The sequence below is a fragment of the Primulina eburnea genome, chromosome 5 (assembly GCF_022965805.1).
Source record: "Primulina eburnea isolate SZY01 chromosome 5, ASM2296580v1, whole genome shotgun sequence".
NCBI lineage: Eukaryota > Viridiplantae > Streptophyta > Magnoliopsida > Lamiales > Gesneriaceae > Primulina > Primulina eburnea.
Genome location: NC_133105.1, coordinates 13,717,056 through 13,738,308, shown reverse-complemented (window position 1 = coordinate 13,738,308; position 21,253 = coordinate 13,717,056). Strand labels below are relative to the sequence as shown.

Sequence of the window (21,253 nt, the reverse complement as noted above, 5' to 3'; positions counted from 1 at the left end):
ATTATTTATATTTGTTATGACCGAATTATTTTTGTTGTTATTTGTTAAAACTTTCATTCCATATTTTTTCATCATTCTCGTAAATCAATTTCCACATTTTTCGACACTTAACCGGAGATATTATAACAGACGATCAAACCGAGACTCGTAATCAATTGATTAGAAGTTAGACAAAAATTTATGTGAGACGGTCTCACGGGTCGTATTTTGTGAGACGGATATCTATTTGGATCATTCATGAAAAAATATTACATTTTATGCTACGAGTATTATTTTTTATTGTAAATATGAGTAGTACTAAGCCGTTTCTCAGATAAAGATTCGTGAGACCGTCTCACAATAGATCTACTCTAGAAGTTAAATTTTCGACAATTATATCACACTTTGGCACACATCATGTCTGCGCTCGCAGAATAATTTGTGCAAATAATAATATACTTTGAGGAAAAAAGACGAAAAGAAAAATCAATGTAACTGTTACATATGAATTAGAGCATGTAAAATTCTTAGAAAACTAGTGAAATGAAACAATTTACTAACTCAGATAATGACATAAATAATAATTGAATATTATAAAACATTATTATAACAATCATTTTTTCTTTGTTTCAAAGGGATACTTTGCGTAAGTGGAGTAGATGAACGTTTAACCAAATGTCAGAAGTTTGATTTCTTCTGTCAACAACTTTCCGGATAGGTTTGTCACACAGATTTTGCTTAGTTTGATTTGTTTGACTAACGTAGTTTACAAACTATTGTGTTAATCAAGAGTTTATCCACTATATACCAAAAGTAACGGCTACGATTTCGTTATACAACAATCATTTTCTAAATTTATGCTTATTTGTTTCCAAATACTAATTTACATGTTCAAAACTAATGGAATAACAATCAAAACGGTAAGTACCATGTCATTATATAATAATTGGTGAATATAAATGTAAATGTAAAATATATAAAAGTTGTTTATAAAATAAAATATATGAACATAATAAATAAATAAAAAATAGTGAAATTCACCATGAAATTGTGATGAGTCAATGAATTGGAATACATGCGCCGCCGCAGCCTGGAGCAGTCCAGCGGTGGCGCGAGCAGATGTAGGTGGAAGAGTCTTACAAAATTGACTTATCATAGCTGGTGAGTTCAAATGGTTGACCGCTTCTGTCCCGGCGGCTGGAGTGGGTGGCTACAGCCCGCCGCATTCCCCGTCAAAGTCAAAACCCTTCAATTTTCATCAATTTCTCCTATTTTCTCCGCGCATTCTCCGCTCAATTCCATTATTATATTACTTATTCTTACGAGAAATCTCTCTCTTCCCAAAACCCAAGTTTGGACTTTCCATGGATGAACTCGGAGAATACGTCGACACGCCTATTGGGGTGCGCGCGATGCAGGCTTTGGGGCTCGGCTTCGATTTGGCTAGTGATTATAGACTCAAGTTCGTAAAAAGGAATCCAAACGGGGGGAGACTGGTCGTTCTAGATGAGAATCGGAAGCGCGACGTCGTCGTCCCCGGGCACGGCGGTGTAGTCCAGATTCCCGACGTGCCGGAATGCATTCGCGTTGATAAAGGAGATCACATTCGGTTTAAGTCCGATGTACTGCCGTTTGACCAGGTGATTTATCTTCCAAGTTTTCTAACAAACAAGACATGTAATTGCACATTCTTATCATCTTTTATAATGAATGCGTTCGATCTAATTAGCATCAATTTCGTTGTTTTTGCTTTGCTTTGGTGAAATTTAAAATTTGCACTTTAGTCAATATACGCATAGGAATTGCGTAGTCTTTGTTTGTTCATCTTTTCAGAATTGTTGGAAAACATTTTCTGAAATTTAATCTGGGGGAAATGAATTTGTAGAATATAAAGAACGTTTGGATGCAGGTTTGGGATAAAAAAAATTTATGGTAAATATTGTGTGTGATATCAAAGTATGCTGGATTATTTAGCATTACGTTGTTATTTTATGTAAAATAAAGGTTGTGGTGAGGAACGTGAAGATAAGTTGAAAATACTTTTTCCGAACAGAGTTATAAATTAACAAGGATACATGTTTGTGTTCCGGGAAATAAAAGTGTTCCCAGTAAGATACATACATTGCCTTAGTTATTGATACAGCGGGCTGAAAAGAAGTTGGAGTCTAAAGCTACTAATCTGTATGGAAGTCCATGATGCATCTTTGAATTTTAAAAAATTAAAAAGGGATTATGTGGAAAAATTGCTGTGTGTTTTCGCTTAAATAAAGCGGATCAATTTTGGTGAGTTGATGGCTCCATTTAAAACGCTACTCTTGATGAAGCGTTGCATTTTCTGAAGTAAAACTGTATATGCAAGCTGGCTGCTCAAACCTCTATTTCTACATGGTATTTAGCACCTCAAGTACCTTGCTTTAAAAGTTTGAATAAAATGGCTTCTAAGATTTGAAACAATGGTGAGAAATGGATGAACCATTACTGCAAGAACACATTTGAGTGGGGGTACTGATTTGAAACTTGTACGAACATTTAGCACATCGATCATAGAATCAAAAAAAGAAGTAAAATGTTCTCTTTTATGTTAATTCTTTTGTGTGTACTTTCTGAAATTTTTCTCGCTGATGAAAAAAACTTCTGTAGCAGATGTCAGAGCTACTCAATCAGAAGTCATCGGTACAGGGAAAAGTTCCTTCGGGTTATCTTAATGCTGTTTTCGATTTAAGTGGTGCCTGGTTGAATGATGTAGCAGACGCTAAAAATCTTGCTTTTGATGGTTATTTCATCTCACTTTTCTGTTTGCACCTTACTGCATCACCATTGGTACTTCATGAGCATGTGAAGAAGTCTGTTCCATCACGCTGGGACCCAAAATCATTGTCAAGGTAACTTTAAGTTAACATCCTTTGTTTTCTACATCTATATCTGTTAGAGGTTAAAGTTCATCTCTGTAGCTGAAATCATTGCAAGTCATGTTTTTCTTTTGCACTGATGTCCTTTAACTTAACTAGGTGTGCATGATAGCTACCATATTTTTTCTGATATTCTCAAGTGCATTTAGAACCATTAGCATCAATTTTGGCTTTTACTGTTTTATCATACCAACTGGTTTCATCTCTCCAGATTTATTCAGACTTATGGAACACATATAATTGTGGGAATGGCAGTTGGAGGCCAGGATTTAGTTTGTGTTAAACAGAGGGCATCTTCTCCGATTTCTTCTGCTGAACTCAAGGGATACTTGGATGAACTTGGAGATTGCCTTTTCTCTGATGCTAATAGTCCTATGCTAGAGAGGAAGGCTATGAATAAACAAAAGAAGGTTTGTATACCCACGTTATATTTGTTTGTGTGCTTGTTAGCGATCCTCTATTGAGTCATGTGAAAATGTAATCTGACTACAAGTTAATGCTATCTTTTGATTGGTTAGGTTCCGGAGGTGTTTAATCGTATGCTTCAGGCACATACCCTGCAGTTCACCAGCATCACAGAAACATCAACCAAGGATGTAAGTTGCCCTTATTCTTCATTAATCTAAATAATATATATAAACATTATTTATTTATTTTTGGAATAATTACTGTTAAGATGTTTGACTTAAAATATAGTTTGGATCAGGGACTCACGCTTATTTGGTCAAAAAGGGGAGGTGATTTGTTTGCACAAAGTCACTCCAGGTGGCTCCAGACAATGGCTACTAACCCAGATGCTGTAGTTTTCAAATTTGTTCCTATTACCTCTTTACTAAATGGGATTCCAGGGAGTGGCTACCTCAGTCATGCCATTAACTTGTACCTACGATGTATGTCTTTCAGATTCTCTTAGTCTTCAAATACCGTTATTTATTTTGTATCTTCCCATGGCGTGTACACAAGCTTGCATACATTTTCTCCCCTTCGTCTGTTGGATATTTGAGGTTATAAGTTTTCTCCTCTTCCTCACATTGAAATAACTAAAGATTCTCTCTTTATAGACAAGCCTCCTGTAGAGGATTTACATTACTTTTTGGAGTTCCAAGTTCCCAGACAGTGGGTACCCTTATTCGGTGAACTGCCTTTAAGACATCAAAGAAGTAAAGCATCTTACCCTTTGTTGCAGTTCAGTTTATTGGGTCCAAAAGTTTATGTCAACACCGTCCAGGTATAAATAATTTTTATCTGCGTGAAGAGAAAGTTGAAAATTGTGCATTTTTCTGCAGTTTAAGAGTTCGATTACAATATATATCGTCTACATTTCTCGAGTTCACTTCATTTATGTATCTTTCTCTCCATTTTAGGTTACTAGTGATCAAAAACCAGTTCTTGGCCTTCGCCTATACTTGGAAGGAACAAAAAGCAACCGATTAGCCATTCATGTGCAACATCTTTCAAGTCTTCCAAATATAATGTCCTTTAACTCATCTCGCAAGCCACAATGGCGAGGTTCTGACGAATATGAATCCTCTGATAATTTCTTAGAACCAGTTCGATGGAAGAAATATGCAAATATATGTTCAATGCCTGTAAAACACGATCCTAATTGGGTTCAGGGAGAATCTGATGGTGTATTCATTGTGATTGGAGCACAGCTCATTATAAAGGGGAAATGGCCAAGAAAGGCTCTTCACCTACGGCTGCTTTATGGCCACATACCGAACTGCACCATCCGGAAAACCGAGTGGGCATCTGCACCAGAATCCTCACAAAAGTCGAATTTCCTCACGAACTTAAGCACCACTTTCACTTTCACCCAAAAAGCTGTGGCCGATTATCCGAAGCAGCAACCAGCGGCTCTGAACTCCGGTGTATTTCCTGGTGGTCCTCCTATGCCTGCTAACTCAAGGAAGCTGCTTGAATATGTCGACACAAAGGATGTTGCTCGACACCCATACGATGTTCCAGGACATTGGTTAGTAACAGCTGCGAAGTTGGTGAAAGATGGTGGCAAAATCGGTTTGCAAGTGAAATTTGCTTTGTTAGATTATTCCCAAGAGTGATTTCCTTCTGTAAATGAAATGGGAAGAGGTTTGATGCGATCGTATAGGTTTGTTTTTAGTTTATAATTCGTTGAACCAAACGGGCTTTTCCCACTTTAAGTGTGGGGGAAAATGGGAGTGGTGACGATGATATGTCGTGGTCGTGGTTCATGTAAAATATCTTTCAAAATTTTTACTTTTTTATGTAGATTCGGACAAAGGCTATGTTACACCTGGGAAAACCACCCCATGTAACATATCCATTAGAGTAACCAGATCTGACCACGGTTTCCTTCGAATCGTGAATCGAATAAGCGAAAATCAAAATAAAAGGCCTTTTTCGGTTTTGGCTTCGAAACTGGAACAACTCTAGCTAAGACTTGAACCAAGTGGGGTGAAATTACAATTGAAATTTAAAATTGTATTCAGATGGATGTATTTGAAGTTAAAGATTTCTGGTGAATAATGACAAATTTATTTGGTTTTTAGGTAAATCCACTTGATAATTGATTTTAAATTTTCGACTAGTTAATTTTTTAAAGCACTGTTGTGGATTTTATCTAGATATGTAGTTTCAAATACTTTACCAAATTGAAATCTTTTAATTCAAATAAACGTTGTTTCAGCTTCAAGAATAATGATAAACTAAAAATGAATTATTTTTTTCAAAATCTAAATAATTTAGCATCATCATGGAAATGATGTTGGCTTGATGGGAATAATGAGAAATGAGACTGTAATCAGCATATTTCCCCTCTCAAATGGAAAAACAACTAGAAATCTACATATAATTTTTTAAAAAAATCAGGTGTTCTTCCCAAATCCAATGAGCAGCATCCTAAACTCAACCCCTTGCACAAATCATGAGTCCACCCCAATATACTGTCAGAAAGTTGCATAGGTTTATGACAAGGTAGTTCAAGAATGTGAGAAAACAATCAGAATATACATGCGCGAGTTAGGCCATCGGAGCTTAGTTTGTTGAAGACGCAGCTAAGGGTAACATGCTATCTAAGAGATTAACTATCCTTCAGTGATAAAGAGCTAAAAGATAGCTATGAGTCTCGAATTCGAGGGAAACAATAAGAGGTGTGTTTCTTCACATGAAAATGTCATGAGTCACGACACATGATGCTATACACTTCGAGGGAAAAGAATAGAACAATGCCTATATCTAACTTATGGTAACCTAAAATTAAGCACATAGAATCATGGTGTGATAGAATGATACCATTTCATTTATAAGGTAATTAGATGCATAAAGCCCATGTCCAAATTAGCCTTGTCACGTCGATCAAGCATAACAGAGAAAGCACAGAGCCAATCTAACCTTACACGATCAAGCAGCTTTAATCATGAAGCTGAGGGTGAAAGACTTCCAACCTGTGGAGCATGTTTAGCCACAAACGTCGCAATGAGCGGATTCACCAGATGAGGGGCCTCGTCCTTCATGGGAAATTTTTTTATTATGAGATACAAGGTAATATTACCAATTGATAAAGGGTAGAAAATCCCGACACACGCACACATGCACATACGTCCATTAGTTAAGATTCAAGAAATTTGTATTGTGTGACAAGTTTCAAAGATTTTAGCAACGTGTGTTCCTTGGAAACCTTAAAAGAAAACATAAGAATAGCATAAAGCCTGAGGAGAATCACTCCTGGCAAATCTACTTCTGACCTAGTTATTTATTCCATTTACCATAAATTCCATCATATTCTTATTTTCTACAGAATTTATCACATGATGGTATTTTCCTTTTCAGACATATCACAGTATTTTACTCAATTCAAATCGACCTGAGGGCAGTGGCCAACATCTGGTAGGACAACAAACTCTTCAACAGATTCGAATTGGGCATAAGCTTTCCCCAAATCAATAGGTTCCCATGGATCCTTGTCACCCCATGCAATTAGCACAGGACACTGCGATAAGAAGCGAAATTAACATGTTATTTTCATTCACAAAAAGAAAGAAGCAAAAATACAGTACTTATAAAGATGGTAAATATCAAATTAAGGGATGACCTTCACTTGAGGTAATAGTTCCTCCGGAAGAGGCCCATCTGAGTAGCATATGAATTCAAGAAACACATCTACAGCTCCAGGCTCACGTCCCGGATCAAGGATTATCTGTACTAGTTCATCCGTAACTTGGGAAGTGTCATAGTAACACTGAAACACAGTTCACAATGATCAAAAGATTACTAAAAATTTTAATGGAAAACATCATGAATAAATAATTCAATGTTTCAAAGAAGAGACCTGAATCAATATATTTCCCTCAATTATGACGGGAAATGGCAAAATAATTCTTTTTGGCTGTGCTTGGGTTGATAGATTTGAAATTATGAATTCAACGATTTGTTTGAATGTACAAAATTCAAGTCAATTTTAAATCACTTTCTATCAAATTAAGTAATTTTAGTAGTAAGATAGTAGATTTTGAATACACTCAAGATGGGTGTAACTTATGGTTTATTCCTCAAATCCTCCCCAAAAACGAATCCACTCCTCCAAATCGAATCTATCTATCCAAATGCAACCTTAAAGTATAATGCTTCACTTACCAAGCGAGATATTCTTCAATGACATTAAAGCAACAAAAAAGAGTAGTAATGTAAACTATTGAACAATGGATTTCTGGATGCCGCTAAGACAATAACATTTCTGGACACTTCGACCTTTATGTTTTCATACTCCAAAGTACAGGGTAAATAGGTCTTCTGGTCACCCTTTTTTCACTACGCCCCCAAAACTGTAAGACTAACATGAAGCTTTTCAACAAATATTAATCTTTCCCTGCCTTTATTTCCTTTTCGCGACATGATATAGAAGATGAAATGCTTTAATGCAATATGAAGGTAGCCAATTTGCTTATTGCATGAATCAAATCCATTTCTTTTTCCAAATAAACACTTCTAAGATCATGATGAGGGTTTTGGTGGAGCAGCACCTTTTTATTCAAAGCAGGAAAAAGCAATATACGAAGGGTGTGAGACTTTGAAATCAATTACAACAAAATGTTTAAAAATTAAACCCATTTATTATTTTTTTAAAATAGGTGATGACTGTAATGGCCAGTTAGAGCACCACACATACATTGGACCAAGGATAAGTTCCATCAGTGTCCAATTGAACAAACATTCCTTCTGGATACAAATTGTTTGATGAACTTTAATAGCATAAGGCTTTAAATTAACTACGATATTTTCATTTGTCACAAACGTTTTCTTACAACTGAAAAAACATCCTACATGTCTACTTTTAAGTTTTCTTACCTGACGGAGAATGTTCTTCACTGATTCTGGTGTGGCAACAGACTTGAAAAACATTTTCCCAAGGTCCGTATTCCTGGCAAAGTACATGTATGCAATTAATTGTCAAGTATAACACTTAAACATGATGCACTGTAGAAACTTATCTTAAGTTCAAGTACCTAAGCAAACTCTGAAATGATTTTATTAGAGGTCTTCCAAACCAGGGCTGTTTTTTTATGTGCAACATACGGAGTGATATATTCAAGAGAATAATTCCCTTGCATATTTGAGGATCCATGACTGCAGCCTGCAGACCGACAAGTCCTGCATCCAGAAACTTCAACAAGTCCTTTAAATGGAAAAATAGATTATTTTGTTTTCAAACAAAAACAGATTATTTTTGCAATTTTCTCCATGTAACATCAAATAAAATTTCTGTCCCTCGCTAGACACTAATTCCATCAAATCTTCTGCCTTATGACCCAAATTTAACAGATAGAATTGGTTGGTAGAACAACTAAAATGTTTACAAGAAACAATTTTTAATTATCATTGTTGATTTCTCCATTCTCGATCGCTCAAAATCTGCAAGGCATGAAGAATACACAACAACAATTTCTCTGTTTGGATTCTGTTAAAATGTACTTTCAACTTGCCTTTCTCTAGGTTATCAGTTTGAGTGTTTCCCCTTAACAAATGCAAAAATTTCTTGTATACACTTCTCTTACAAGAACAAACAATCAGCATTACTAAAAGAAAACACGTGAAGCTCAATGTTACCCTACCAAATTCATCGAAAACTAGGGGAATAGAGTAAATCACCTCCAATAGAATTGCAGATAAAAAAGGCTTCATCTTTAACAATATCTTTACAAAAGTCGTTGAGCTGGCTGGCCCAAGTCTCAAATGTGTAAAAGTAATCAACACTTAACTGTCGAGGATTAGGTTTATCTGAGTAACCATATCCAATAAGATCAATGGAATACACCCTATGTGAATGTGCTAAAACTGGTAAATTTTTCCTCCAATGGTCACTGTAATAACAGATATAAGGTAGATATAATTGTATGTCAAAATAAATTGTGATCATCATTGATCAAATGCCAGCATAAAATGTAGTGGATTATTTAAAGCTTCATGATCTAATGAGAGTATAATGGAATAACTAATGGGAGTATAATGGAATAACCTGCTAAAGCTGCACGTGTTGTGAACGTCAAAACAATAAAGAAGGATATTTTTCAGAGCCTAAGATTTCATGCAAATTATACCAGCCAAAATGAGTCAAATTACCTATTAACAGCATTACAGCTTTCATAATACATTTAATAACTGCATAGGATAAATGATTCAGCCTAACAAAAGGCGATCGTATCTAAATGTTGATGTTGGGCTCATTTATTTGGTTTTACCTTCACCTATCAAATGTGTTTTACTTTTTCATTTCATTTTGAATGTCCAAATGTGTTTTTCTAATATTGAATGTTTTGCATATACTTGCATCTAAGTTACAGTGATAAAGACAGTAGAGGCAAAAAAAGAAAAATTCAAGTTACTCCACTACTTTGTTCACAAATACCTAGATCATACAGCTGACAAAAAGAGAAAATTAAGGAGATGTACACCTGTTTGCTCCAAAACCGTGAACCAAAATCAAGGCAGGGCCACTAACTCCAGAATACTGGTAACGAATAGAGTAATCTCTCCATTTCCATGTACTGCAAAAAAGAGTAAATTGCTTACATGACGAAGATAAAAATTTTGGGAAAAAGTATTCCGCATAAATAATATGGTAAGAAAAAGAGTAGATGAATAAATGGAACATAACTTCCTAGTAAGCTCCTAATGCTTCTAACACACATAAGTTATGCATCATCCAATCTAATTTCCAAAACAGGGGTACATTGTAACTAATAGAACACAAATTTCTACGTATAGAGGCACGTCAATAAATTTGTTCACGGACATTTGTCTCAAGAAACATATCCTTCCAAAAATATAGTAGAAACATGATCCTGATAAATTTCAGCACATGCTCCCTCCATCACTTACTGAATGCCTTATTTTCGATTTGCACATTGTTTTGAAACAAGAGCTAAAATGGAGTACATGGCATTGGAATGAAGTACCTTGCACAATTTAATGTTGAATGCACAGCGCAACTCTATCAGAATCTTAAGACATTGCAAGAAGCATCATATACACTAAACTTGGTAAAAACTCATTCTACACACATTCAGCTCTCTCTGGGTCATGTTTTGTGATTACTGATCTTTCTTTACTGTTTGAACGAAGTGTAGGGGTCACATCTTCCAAAATATCAACAACAATTCCATGATATGCAACCCGTGCCAAAATATTAGCCAAAATTTTTTGCAACTTTAGATCTCCAATAAAGTGATTCTAATCTTGTAATCTATTAGAGCTTTTATCTTGTTAACTTATTCTGCATCGTCATCAGTATCTAGGCACGCTTTTAGCTTTCCAAAGCTTCGTAAATGATAATCTATAAACTTCTAATCTTCATTCCAGAACAACCTTTTGTATAGCAGTGCATTTAATCACAGTATTCCAAAGAAGAAATAAAGTGAGAAACTTTAAGAATGTTTCGTGCGTTACTGATAATTTTAACAATTAATTACCATCGGTAAAAATTAAAAGATTTTAGTATAATTGATATTTCTATCTGATGGAATTTTTTTCTCACTCAATATGCATTTCTAACGAATGATCTATATAACATTGCAGTAAATCTCCTTCTCATACATTTTTTTTTAAAAATGAAGCTTTGAATCAAGTAAGAAAGTAAACAAAGTAACAAGCTTCATGACAGGTCTATATTAAACCAATATGAAACAAAAATTCATCATGTTCCCCTTACGATTCGGTTGCATTAGGCCTATAAATCTCTAGTATTCCGATGAAAATTCACTAGGCCTTGGCACCCCACTCATGCCCTGAAAGACAATTTCATTCATTGCCATTTGTAAAAATGCTACTGTGTTTGAATTTCATCGGACACAGGATTCTTACCTTACCAAGAGTCTCATTCAAATTATAAATTTATTTGAATGTAAGTCGTATAGAGCATTATTATCTCACTCAAATATGCATACTTACAGGATCAAATCCTAAACCAAATTCAACATCCAACAATAACCACAATCCCCACCAAAATGTGTCCAAGCCCATAAATTGAGCCCAATAATAAATCCATTAATTATTCGAAAGTTGGTTGTTGAAATTTTAATTGGAAATCATTCAAGGAGCATGATAAGTTAGTGACCCATTCTAGAATAGTGGAGGAGTGGGAAATTGAATAGCCAGAGAGTGGAAACTGCATGTATGATAGAACAAAAGAAAGCATAAGCAGAAAAAAAAAAAAAAAAAAAAAAAAAGACAACTCAATCACCCAACAACAAATTCTCTAAAATTTCTCTAAAATCATCTTCAAGCAATTTATCTTTTTAGTCTAAGTCCAAGCATTTTGACGTTTTTTCATTCTAGATTCAGCAAATTTTAATACTTTTATGTTTTCTAAATTCCTAAATATTATTGTAAATACAAAATCTTGTTGGGAGTTTATTTTCTTAAATTTCAGTTCCGTTTCAATCAATTTCTTTTATTTTAGCCCATATTAGTTTAAGAGATTAAAACTAACTATCGAATTTAGAATCTACGTCGTCTGAATAGTTAGAAGTTAGATTTTTATTATTTTTTAAATAGTTGGTGCTCGTGGCACCCAGCACGCCCGCAACTCAAGAATTTGTGCAAACAAGTGCATTGTAATCATATAATCCATATCAAATTACAGTGAATCCTTGATTTCAAAATCATTTTAGTTCTTTCGAATTCATTTCCTCTCTGTTTCTGTGTGCAATGTTTCAAATTATCAGCTCTCCGTTATATTAAGAAATGAAACGTACTTCTATAGAACCTGATATCTGTGTCATCAAAGATTCCTTCATACAAAACCAATCTTCTCGCCCCAAATCAAACTCAAATCCTTCAATCGACACAGTAACTTGCCCAACAAATACCTTGTAACTCAGGTTAAGACAAAAATTTTAAAAGCCAACGATATTTTAAGAAATCTAGAGTGAAGAACATGATATGCACAAAAAAAAAAAAACCTGCTTCAAGATTGTAAAACCAAACTACAAAGTGCCACCTAAAAATAATGAAATTATGAAATTTTTTAAGAAAGATAATGGCGCGAACAAGTAGTACCTTGTTTTAACTTCATGTACGGTCGCATAACTTTCATCAAGCGAACTGTAATTCACCACAGAATTGAATACATGGAAAACATTACGCCTCGAGCGGTTAAACTTTGAAATTGTACTGGGCATAAAGAATTCGTTAGGATATTGACAAAGTTGTTTACTTTTTGGAGATCTAGAAGATGAATATATATGAGTGAGATTGAGGGTTGATACGGCCAATGCCGAAGAGCAGCAAATCGCCATGCTCGGTTGGAATAAAGCTAAAAAATTGGCTTTTGAGGTTGGGAAGAAACCACAACGATGGAGCGTCTCCATATGTGATGGATAAATTTGTAGTAGGTCAAATATTTTGACAAGCTTCACATTTTTATTCGCAAAAACTAATATGAAATATGTAAGAAGAATATCTATCATATTAGACTTGCTAATTTTTATTTATTCATTATTATTTTTTTTGTATTCTTCCAAAGTTTAAGTTTTACTCTTTATAAGTTTAAGCGGTTTACTAAAATAATAATGTTAAAAAATATTATGTATTTTTCTTTTATAAATTTGTAAAATTTTGTAGTAGAAAAGTTCTTAATTATTTTTTTAACATTTTCAAATACTAATGTTAAAAGTCTTAGTTGTTACTATGATGTTAATATATATAAAAAAAACATAAATTTTAACGTAAATATATTCATTTTTCATTTTTTTTTACTATCAAGTGTAAACATTTAGTTTTTTATTTTAATTATCCAAAATTCAAAAGTCAACTTTTATTTAAAAAATTAGTAAAATTCATTTAAATTTTTTTTAAAAAAAAAACAAAAGTAACTTAAAATTTTATGTAAAAGGCTCTCGCTTCTCTTAAACACGTTTGTTCACACTTTGTTCTCACTCATTATTGCCAACCTTAGTTTAATTGGATTTTCCATTTTTTCCCCAAATTTTATATTTTTCTTCACGTTTAATTGTATTTATTCGGCGTCTCTTGATGTTTTTAAAGATACTATCTATTTATACTATTAATTAAATATAATCTGATGAAGTAACTATTTTTTTGTATGTTGTGTTTGTGTATCGTTTTCTAGTTTCTCAAGTACAACGAAAGTTTTAAAATTTTATTTTTACACGGAAAATTGTGCTTGCCCACTCTTATGATTTTAACCCAATAATAAGATGTTTATTGTATGCGATCTTTAGTAGATCATACCAATCCCTACAAACAATCAATGTTGGGTGCAATAATGTCTCTGCTTCGTAGAGCGATCGAATCGTGGTGCTTGAGCTGTTGTACGGTTTAAAATATTTGAGTTGCACTATTACTACTAGGTATAGCTTTTGATAAAACGACAAACGCTCGATCCTACAATCAACTTGATTAATCGTCTTTCTTCAAGCATCAAATCAACTCAACGATTAATAATTTTTTTCCTCTTCTAGTTTGTATTAGAAAATCTAGAAGATTCTTTGTATTGAAAAGAAAGGAAAGATCGGCAATGGCATGGTGGTTTCATGACAGCATGACGATGCAGTGATGTTCCTAGGGAGTTGGCCGAGACTCCTTATTGAATAATCAAGGTAATTGTGCAGTTATGAACGCCAATAGCTTATTGGTAATTGTGGAATTTTTGAAATTAAAGAAAAATCGGATAATATCCGAGGAAAGTAAGAATTAATTTTGCAATTTTTAATAAATTTGGGGACCATATTAGCAGTAAGTGAGAATTGAATAATTTAAATGATATGAATTTTCGATGATTTAGGCTTGAAAAGATATTTAGAGCCCTGAGATATCTTGATTATACTGCTATAAGGAATGATAATCGAGGGCATAGTATGATGAATCAAATTTTGGCTTGAAAAATTTAAGTGTTAGTTAAATAATGTTGTAGCGAATTAGGAATTTGGAATGATAACAATTTAAGATAAAGTTGATCAATTAGTTAAGTTATAAGATTAGACGGTAAGTCAACTTAATTTTGGGAGATTAAGGTTTGATGTAGCACAAGTTTTAATCATGATCCTAAGAGTTAAAAATTGTATCTTTGCTATGTTTAAAATTTTTCTAGAAGGTTGGGTATGACTGATAACTAGGTTCCTTTATAGACGCATGTAAGAATTGAGGTAGACACCTTATGAAACGTTCATTACTCGTTTTGCTTAAAAAGTACTAAATTTTTTTTAAACCTCTTATAAATTCGGCCGAACATGTACAAAATAAGTAAAGTAATTTTGCACCATTTTTAAAATAAAGCAACCAACTAGTATTTGAAAATCAAAGGAAATAGTCAAAATATAAAATCGTCAAATATTTTACCAAATCTAAAAAGCAATAATTTTAAAAGTATAGTTCATACTAAAACCTCTCAAAAATAACTCAAAGCATAAATAAAAGTCGTAAGATCTTTAATGTATTCGTAAACTTAAAATCATAAGTGCGGAAAATAGAAGCGTTCGTCTTCGGGTTATGTGCACCTTCAGTCCAGTCAGGTCAACCATCAAGACCTTCATTAACAACATTATCATAACCACATGCATCAATTACATCTAATGAGTCTAAAGACTCAACACACCATAATCTTGATAACAAATAATACGTATACAGATCACATGTAACAGTGAAAATACTTATACTTAAAATAACATTTTTCATGATTATTAAAACATAGACCTTTTCATATCATCATAAACATATCCATATACTTCATCATTTTATCATAACCATTTCCTTTATCATCAGAAGCATATATGTTTTCCTTTTATTAAATTTGGATCGTTAATTGTGACTTTCGTATCATCACAAGGTCGATGGATCCATCTATCATGTAACAACAGTACTGGGCGGCGAGGACATCATCGACACTCTCAGCCATCAACTGAGCCTTGGCCTATCCTCATCATATGGAAATACGATCTTCGGGCTCCCTCTGGGGCCTTCTCCCATAGACAGGCTCTCTCTGAGGCCTTCTCCCGTAAATGGACCCCATCTAGGGCCTTTTCCCTCACGATATCCCCATTCATATCATCATATAATCATTAATAGTCACAATTAGTTCACCTCCTCCAATTTTTCACATTTTCATCACTTTAAAAAAATCATGCATTTAATATCATTTTTTCTTTTAAAACCAAGCATGCAACATTTCTTTTAACTTTATCGTTTCATAATAAATTCCATAAATAATCATAAAATTCCATAAACATTTAAAATAACATTTTAGCGTATAAAACAGTATTCAGAGCAATACCACGACGTTTACTAATTTTCGGGTGTAAAATTACCGTTTTACCCCTAGACGTAATATTTCACGTTTTTGACTTTTTATTAATTTCCATTGACTCTTAGATGTCCCAAATTATTATTTAAGCTTAAATTATTTTTCTCATAATTTTATTTAGCTCAAATACTAGACTTTTAAATTAATCCTTAATTATTCGTTTTAATGTGTTTTAATCCCGAATAATTTCAAACTTTAATATAAAATTTCTAAATTAAAAAATTAGATTTTTTATATTATTTTAGCCCTCGTGAACCACGACTCGAATCCCGTGAGCCATGTTCCGGTTTTATTTTCAAAAAGAAAACCCCAAACTCTCGAACCAACCCTTGAGCCATCTTGATTTCTCATCGAGCCAAGCTCGAGCCAGCCTGAGCCAACATCGAGCCAACTCTTCCCTAGACCCTACTTGACCCTAAGAACCAAAGGACTAGCCCCAATCTTGAAAATCGAAGCTTCCCAACCTGCACATGCATGGCCGAGAACTCCACTGTAGACTAGGACTCTTGTTTCGCACCTAGGATCTAACCAGCGAGCCAACCCTCAAACCATCCCCTCAAACACCCTCCTAGGACCCTAACCCATTGATCTAGCCCATCCCCTCTCGGGTAGGAATCCTACCTTGCTAGGACTCCTCCCCATCCCTTGACTCGAGTCCTAGCATTGCTAGGACCCCCCTTCCTGACTCATATGTGCCCTAACTAACCCTGGTCCCAATCCGAACCCAAGCCAAGCCTTTACTCCTCAAAACCAATCTCTCAAGACACACCCACACATAATCGGTTTCGGCTTGTGTTCATGTGTGTGAAACGTGGTTTCGTGCATGTTCTAGGACCCTAAAGCTTCGTATAAACACCCTTTATCATAATCCTAACATGGCAGCCCTCTTAAACACATAACAAACATGATTTTTCATCAAATTCAAGCCTTAACAATTGACATACGACATAAAACCAAAAATATTTCATGTTGCAACTTGTTTTCCATGCGAACCGATTTTAAATAATTACTATGGTGCGAATGATGAGTAAAAAGGAGAAGATGAAGTTTTTTTTGCGTTTTTAACGAACGATTAAACGTTGACGATTGAAGAACGACGACGCGAAGAAGATGACTTGATTTTTCATTGCAAAGTTTCTATCCTCCTTGTTGAATATGATTTGTGTGCCGTAGTTTAGAAGAAGAAGAGTCTTGTATTTTGTTGGAGGAAGGGGGCGTGACATAATATGGGTTAAGGGGTAGGTTTAGTCTTATTTATAATTAATTAGAACACTAACCATGGCTTATGCCCATTAACAATGTTACTTAGGCCCATTTAGCCCATTGATGTTTAATTAAAATATTTTGTTTAATAAAGTTTGTGAATTTATTAGTCTGATTACCAATACGATCGTATTTTTGTTGTAAAACCAACATAGATAAAAATTACGTCTCGACATATAAATCACTTCAAAACTCTTTATTTTCAAAAATAAGAGAAAGCATCAACCATATTTTAAATAATTAGAAACATTATTTAATAAAAACATTTTCTATTTTTCAACCCTCTGTCTTTGATCCTCGATTGCAACTCGAATAACCCTTAAAAATACATTTTAATGCAACCATGTAGAAAAGTATATTTTAAACATGTCAATATGCTCAACATAATTAATATATGTAATTAAAACAATTAATTGAAATACACGAAGAATTTAATAACTTGTATGCATGTGGTTTACGTGGACCTTCAAATTTTCGGGACGTTACACCTTATCTTAAATTATTTTTGAAAGTCATTAAGAAACTTGAAATTAAGTAGATATGTATATTGGAATTGTGTTATCTAAAGACTATTTGGGTTATGTAAGTGAATTAGAAGTTTAGGGGATAGGCGGTTATACGAAAATTTTGGACGAAATAAAAACAAAAAGGGAATTAGTTGTGTTCAACATAAGTTGCCAATGAACGAATATGAAGATTTTTATCGAGTAAGAAATCTTGATATGATGATTCTATAATTCTATGGGTTATGAGTGAAGTCGATTTATTAGAGTTAGTTCATCTTTAACAGGGGAGAACTTATTAATCTTTATACGCTAGTACCAATTTTAGGCATTAAGAATACGTAAGAATGCGATATTCGTTCCAATGAGGATAATCCAAGGTTCTTAGGCCTCAACTATTTTGTAAATGAGGAGAGAATAGTATAAGCATGTAATTGACGCTAGAAGAGTTTTTCTTTTATTAGTTAGGTAGAAGATCAATATTGTATTTTTTGGTTTTATGGATTAACATTACTCGAGGATTAATATTTGCAACAATTTTATATTGAGGATGTACTTGTAAATAGTTAAGTACGTAAGGTTGGTGCCTGTGGGGACCCGGACGCTAATCAAGTTCTTAATCATCATTGGGACTAATTAATCAATTATCAAACAGGGTCTAAAATTATTATTTTTTTAAAAGATTGCGAAACGTAGTGACATAAAAACATATATATATATATATATATATATATATATATATATATATATATATATATATACATCTCAGCATATATATAAAAGTACAAATCCTATATCACATACATATATTCAACTAAGGTTTAACCGCTAATATCAAGTGTCTAACCCTATCTCTAATCCAAGTCCGGAGCCGTCACTCTAATCACGATCTCTCTTCATCTCCTCAACCCTGAACCTGTCCCACCTGTTGTCATGTACACATACAGACAAGACAACAGCCGGATAATTCCGGTGAGAATATAATCTCAGTATAAATCAACGAAACATGCAATCATATAAACAAATATAAAGCATGTAACAGGTAATAACAATATGTATCAAAATCTGAAACATAACTATTATCAAACTGTCGACAATACTCATAGCTACACCATTTAGATTAGACTCAATCCTAGTCTAGGGATCCCGGTTTCCAGAAGTTGACATTCCATATCGATCAACAATAATAGAAGAAATACCGATTCTATCCACATCGATATGGTATCGATCACCAGTAATAGAAAAAGGTCTGATTCTATCCACACCGATATGGTATCGATCACCAGTAATAGAAGGAACTCTCATTCTATCCACACCGATATAATATCGATAACCAGTAATAGAAGAAGCTCCAATTCTATCCACACCGATACGACATCGATCAACAGTAATAGAAGAAACCCAATTCTATCCACATCGATAGCCAATCCTCCGGTGACAGACTTTGGCTCTATCGCCAATAGACTATCTTGTAACATCGTGCAATGTGCCCGTGGCGATCCCGCCACTATCAGGCACTTCTGTTACAAGATTACTCGACTAATACCTGCTGTCTATATATCAAGAGAACAAGTAATCTGATACATGTTATCTATATATCAAGAGAACAAGTATATCAATCAAATACATGCAAATATCAATGCAATAAAATAAAGTATGTGATTTAGGGAAACTCAAGTCTAAATTGACTCAAGTCGATCTCCCAATACCACATTGACTTATACCTTTCGTTTGCAGTTCGGTCTGGAATTCAAACTCTGTCAATCCCTCAATCTGGCAATGGTAATATCAATGATAACATATCAATATAACGTTCAAATCGATACCAATCTGATCAATAATTCAAAATTAACGGTATAACCGCACAATCCCGATATCCCGGTCAATATAACATCACCAGATAATAATTCTCTCAACTAATAATCAATACCAATATACTCTGATATCATATCTCAGTCAATTAGCTTCAGAAAATCATAACAATTCCATAATCAGTCCGTTTCTTAATCTGACTTCGATTCTACGCTGTCTAACATGTCAAGAACAATATATATGACGTGTATTCAATTCCAACAACATCATAATTTCAAAACATGTCAAAACGTAGTAAAACTTACGTCCAGTTGTAGCCTACGTCGATAGGATTACAGTACTGAAGTCAGATTTCAAATCGAACGGACGGATTGAAATATAAAGGCGTAAGGATTTTTCAGTCTTCCCCCAGAGCTTCTCTCGATTCTTTCTTTCCTTTTTTTTTTCTGAAATGGACGAGTATATATATATATATATATATATATATACATAGTATATATATATATATATATAAATATATATATATATATATATATATACACACACACATAGCATGCAGCAAGGCAAGTGGCTGAATGTGCGTACTGCACGTCTCGCGCTATGCGCGACCCATTGCGGCGCATATGCACGAGACCTACTGGTCTGCGCAATGTTATCCTCGTCAGCTCGCGCATATGCGCGAGACCTACTGGAATTTTCTTTGCCCCATCGCACAGCTCGAAAATATGCGCGCCCTCCTGTCGCGCATATGCGCGAGACCTTCTGTCCAATTCGCGCATGTGCGCGTCTCATGTCGCGCATGTGCGCCGATGGTACTGTCCTCGCACATACATTTTCACACGTTACCTCAAATCGTGTCTCGGTTAATCCTTTCCTAATCATATCAAATTATAACTCAATAATTATAGATTATGAGGATTAAATTTACCGGGCATTACAATGCCGTAAGATAAGGATTCGATTCAAGGATCTTAGGCGAATATTATTATGTGTTGAGATAAGGTTTAAATTTTAAGTGTATTATCGAGGATAGAAATCGATCAGTAAATTTTGATGTCAATGAACATCATGGGTATAATATAAGAAAGTAAGATGCAATAAGTTTGGACTGTCATTTCTAATATTGAGAATTTTGAGAAAAGTCAAAATTCGAGGTCATAGTAGAATAGAACTAACTCACCATAAGTCGTTTTAAGTTGCGATTCGTAAACGAAGATTTTGAAATTAAATTTAATTAGGATTGATGATACATAAGAACAACTTAACACTTATTTTATTAGAGTGGCACAACAGAAGCGTGTATTATCGGGATACTAGAATTAAGAATCTAAACTTTTTGTTTATCGAGAATAAGCGAATTTCGGGGACGAGATTCAATTTAAGGAGGATACATTGTAACGTCCCAAAAATTTGAAGGTTTACGTGAACCACATACATGCAAGTCATTAAATATATTTGGTATTTTAGTAAATTGGTTTAAAGTATTAAATGCATGTTTATTTCATTAATTTGTGTTTTAATTCATTGCTTATTTAAAGTTCATGCATAATGGTTTTTAAGATGCATTTCGCGCTCGAACAGGGAACGAAGACCGAGGAATTATCAGGAAATTTTTTTTATAACCAGATTAATTATTATTAATTAATATAATGTGTTTTAAATGTATTTTTTTTTTTCAATAAATGGGCTTTGTTAGGTATTTTTACCCGTCGGAGCATATTTTTAATTGGTACGTAAATTTTATCGAATCGGGGGACTTTTTGAGTGCTCGGACAATATTTTCTAAAACGTACCTGACGATATATTTTTTGAGAATGTGATTGGGCTTGTTTGGGTTGTTTTATTTTTAAATGGGCTTAAAACCATTTTAATTCTTTTAAAAACCAAAATAGGGCCCATTAGTGCAATGTTTAATATTTAAATAAGGCTTAAGCATAACCTAAACCTATCCTCCACTAATCAGCCGCCCACCCTACCTTTCAGTATTTTCC

At 34.0% G+C, this 21,253-nt stretch overlaps 2 protein-coding genes across 4 annotated transcripts; one reads left to right on the top strand and one right to left on the bottom strand.

Annotated features, from left to right (window-relative positions):
• Positions 1 to 1,008: 1,008 nt before the first annotated feature.
• On the top strand, positions 1,009 to 5,031 carry LOC140833043 (MACPF domain-containing protein At1g14780-like). The gene is made up of 7 exons (XM_073197423.1): positions 1,009 to 1,619; positions 2,623 to 2,861; positions 3,100 to 3,298; positions 3,407 to 3,484; positions 3,595 to 3,778; positions 3,950 to 4,116; positions 4,253 to 5,031. The coding sequence occupies exons 1-7, from the start codon at positions 1,344 to 1,346 to the stop codon at positions 4,949 to 4,951; spliced, it is 1,842 nt and encodes a 613-aa protein (XP_073053524.1). The 5' UTR covers positions 1,009 to 1,343; the 3' UTR covers positions 4,952 to 5,031.
• Positions 5,032 to 5,565: 534 nt separating this feature from the next.
• LOC140833044 (uncharacterized) lies at positions 5,566 to 12,751 on the bottom strand. Of its 3 annotated transcripts, none has more exons than XM_073197424.1 (9): positions 12,423 to 12,751; positions 9,818 to 9,910; positions 9,015 to 9,226; positions 8,372 to 8,516; positions 8,214 to 8,286; positions 6,961 to 7,107; positions 6,733 to 6,858; positions 6,261 to 6,376; positions 5,566 to 5,812 (listed from the first exon to the last, which is right to left on the bottom strand). In XM_073197424.1, the coding sequence occupies exons 1-8, from the start codon at positions 12,731 to 12,733 to the stop codon at positions 6,284 to 6,286; spliced, it is 1,200 nt and encodes a 399-aa protein (XP_073053525.1). In that variant the 5' UTR covers positions 12,734 to 12,751; the 3' UTR covers positions 5,566 to 5,812; positions 6,261 to 6,283. The 3 variants fall into 3 exon arrangements, with proteins under 3 accessions (XP_073053525.1, XP_073053526.1, XP_073053527.1); XM_073197425.1 differs by having other exon boundaries at positions 5,566 to 5,781; XM_073197426.1 differs by having other exon boundaries at positions 6,314 to 6,376.
• Between the last annotated feature and the right edge of the window lie 8,502 nt (positions 12,752 to 21,253).

What these genes read in the sequence shown, in the direction of transcription:
- LOC140833043 (XM_073197423.1), top strand. Translation starts at nt 1,344, where the DNA reads ATGGATGAACTCGGAGAATACGTCGACACGCCTATTGGGGTGCGCGCG. An exon ending in ATGTACTGCCGTTTGACCAG is followed by an intron (nt 1,620 to 2,622) that starts GTGATTTATCTT and finishes CTTCTGTAGCAG; the next exon opens with ATGTCAGAGCTACTCAATCA. An exon ending in CAGAAACATCAACCAAGGAT is followed by an intron (nt 3,485 to 3,594) that starts GTAAGTTGCCCT and finishes AGTTTGGATCAG; the next exon opens with GGACTCACGCTTATTTGGTC.
- LOC140833044 (XM_073197424.1), bottom strand. Translation starts at nt 12,733, where the DNA reads ATGGAGACGCTCCATCGTTGTGGTTTCTTCCCAACCTCAAAAGCCAAT. An exon ending in CACGGTTTTGGAGCAAACAG is followed by an intron (nt 9,227 to 9,817) that starts GTGTACATCTCC and finishes CTGTTATTACAG; the next exon opens with TGACCATTGGAGGAAAAATT. An exon ending in ATGTTGGCCACTGCCCTCAG is followed by an intron (nt 6,377 to 6,732) that starts GTCGATTTGAAT and finishes TTTCCCATGAAG; the next exon opens with GACGAGGCCCCTCATCTGGT.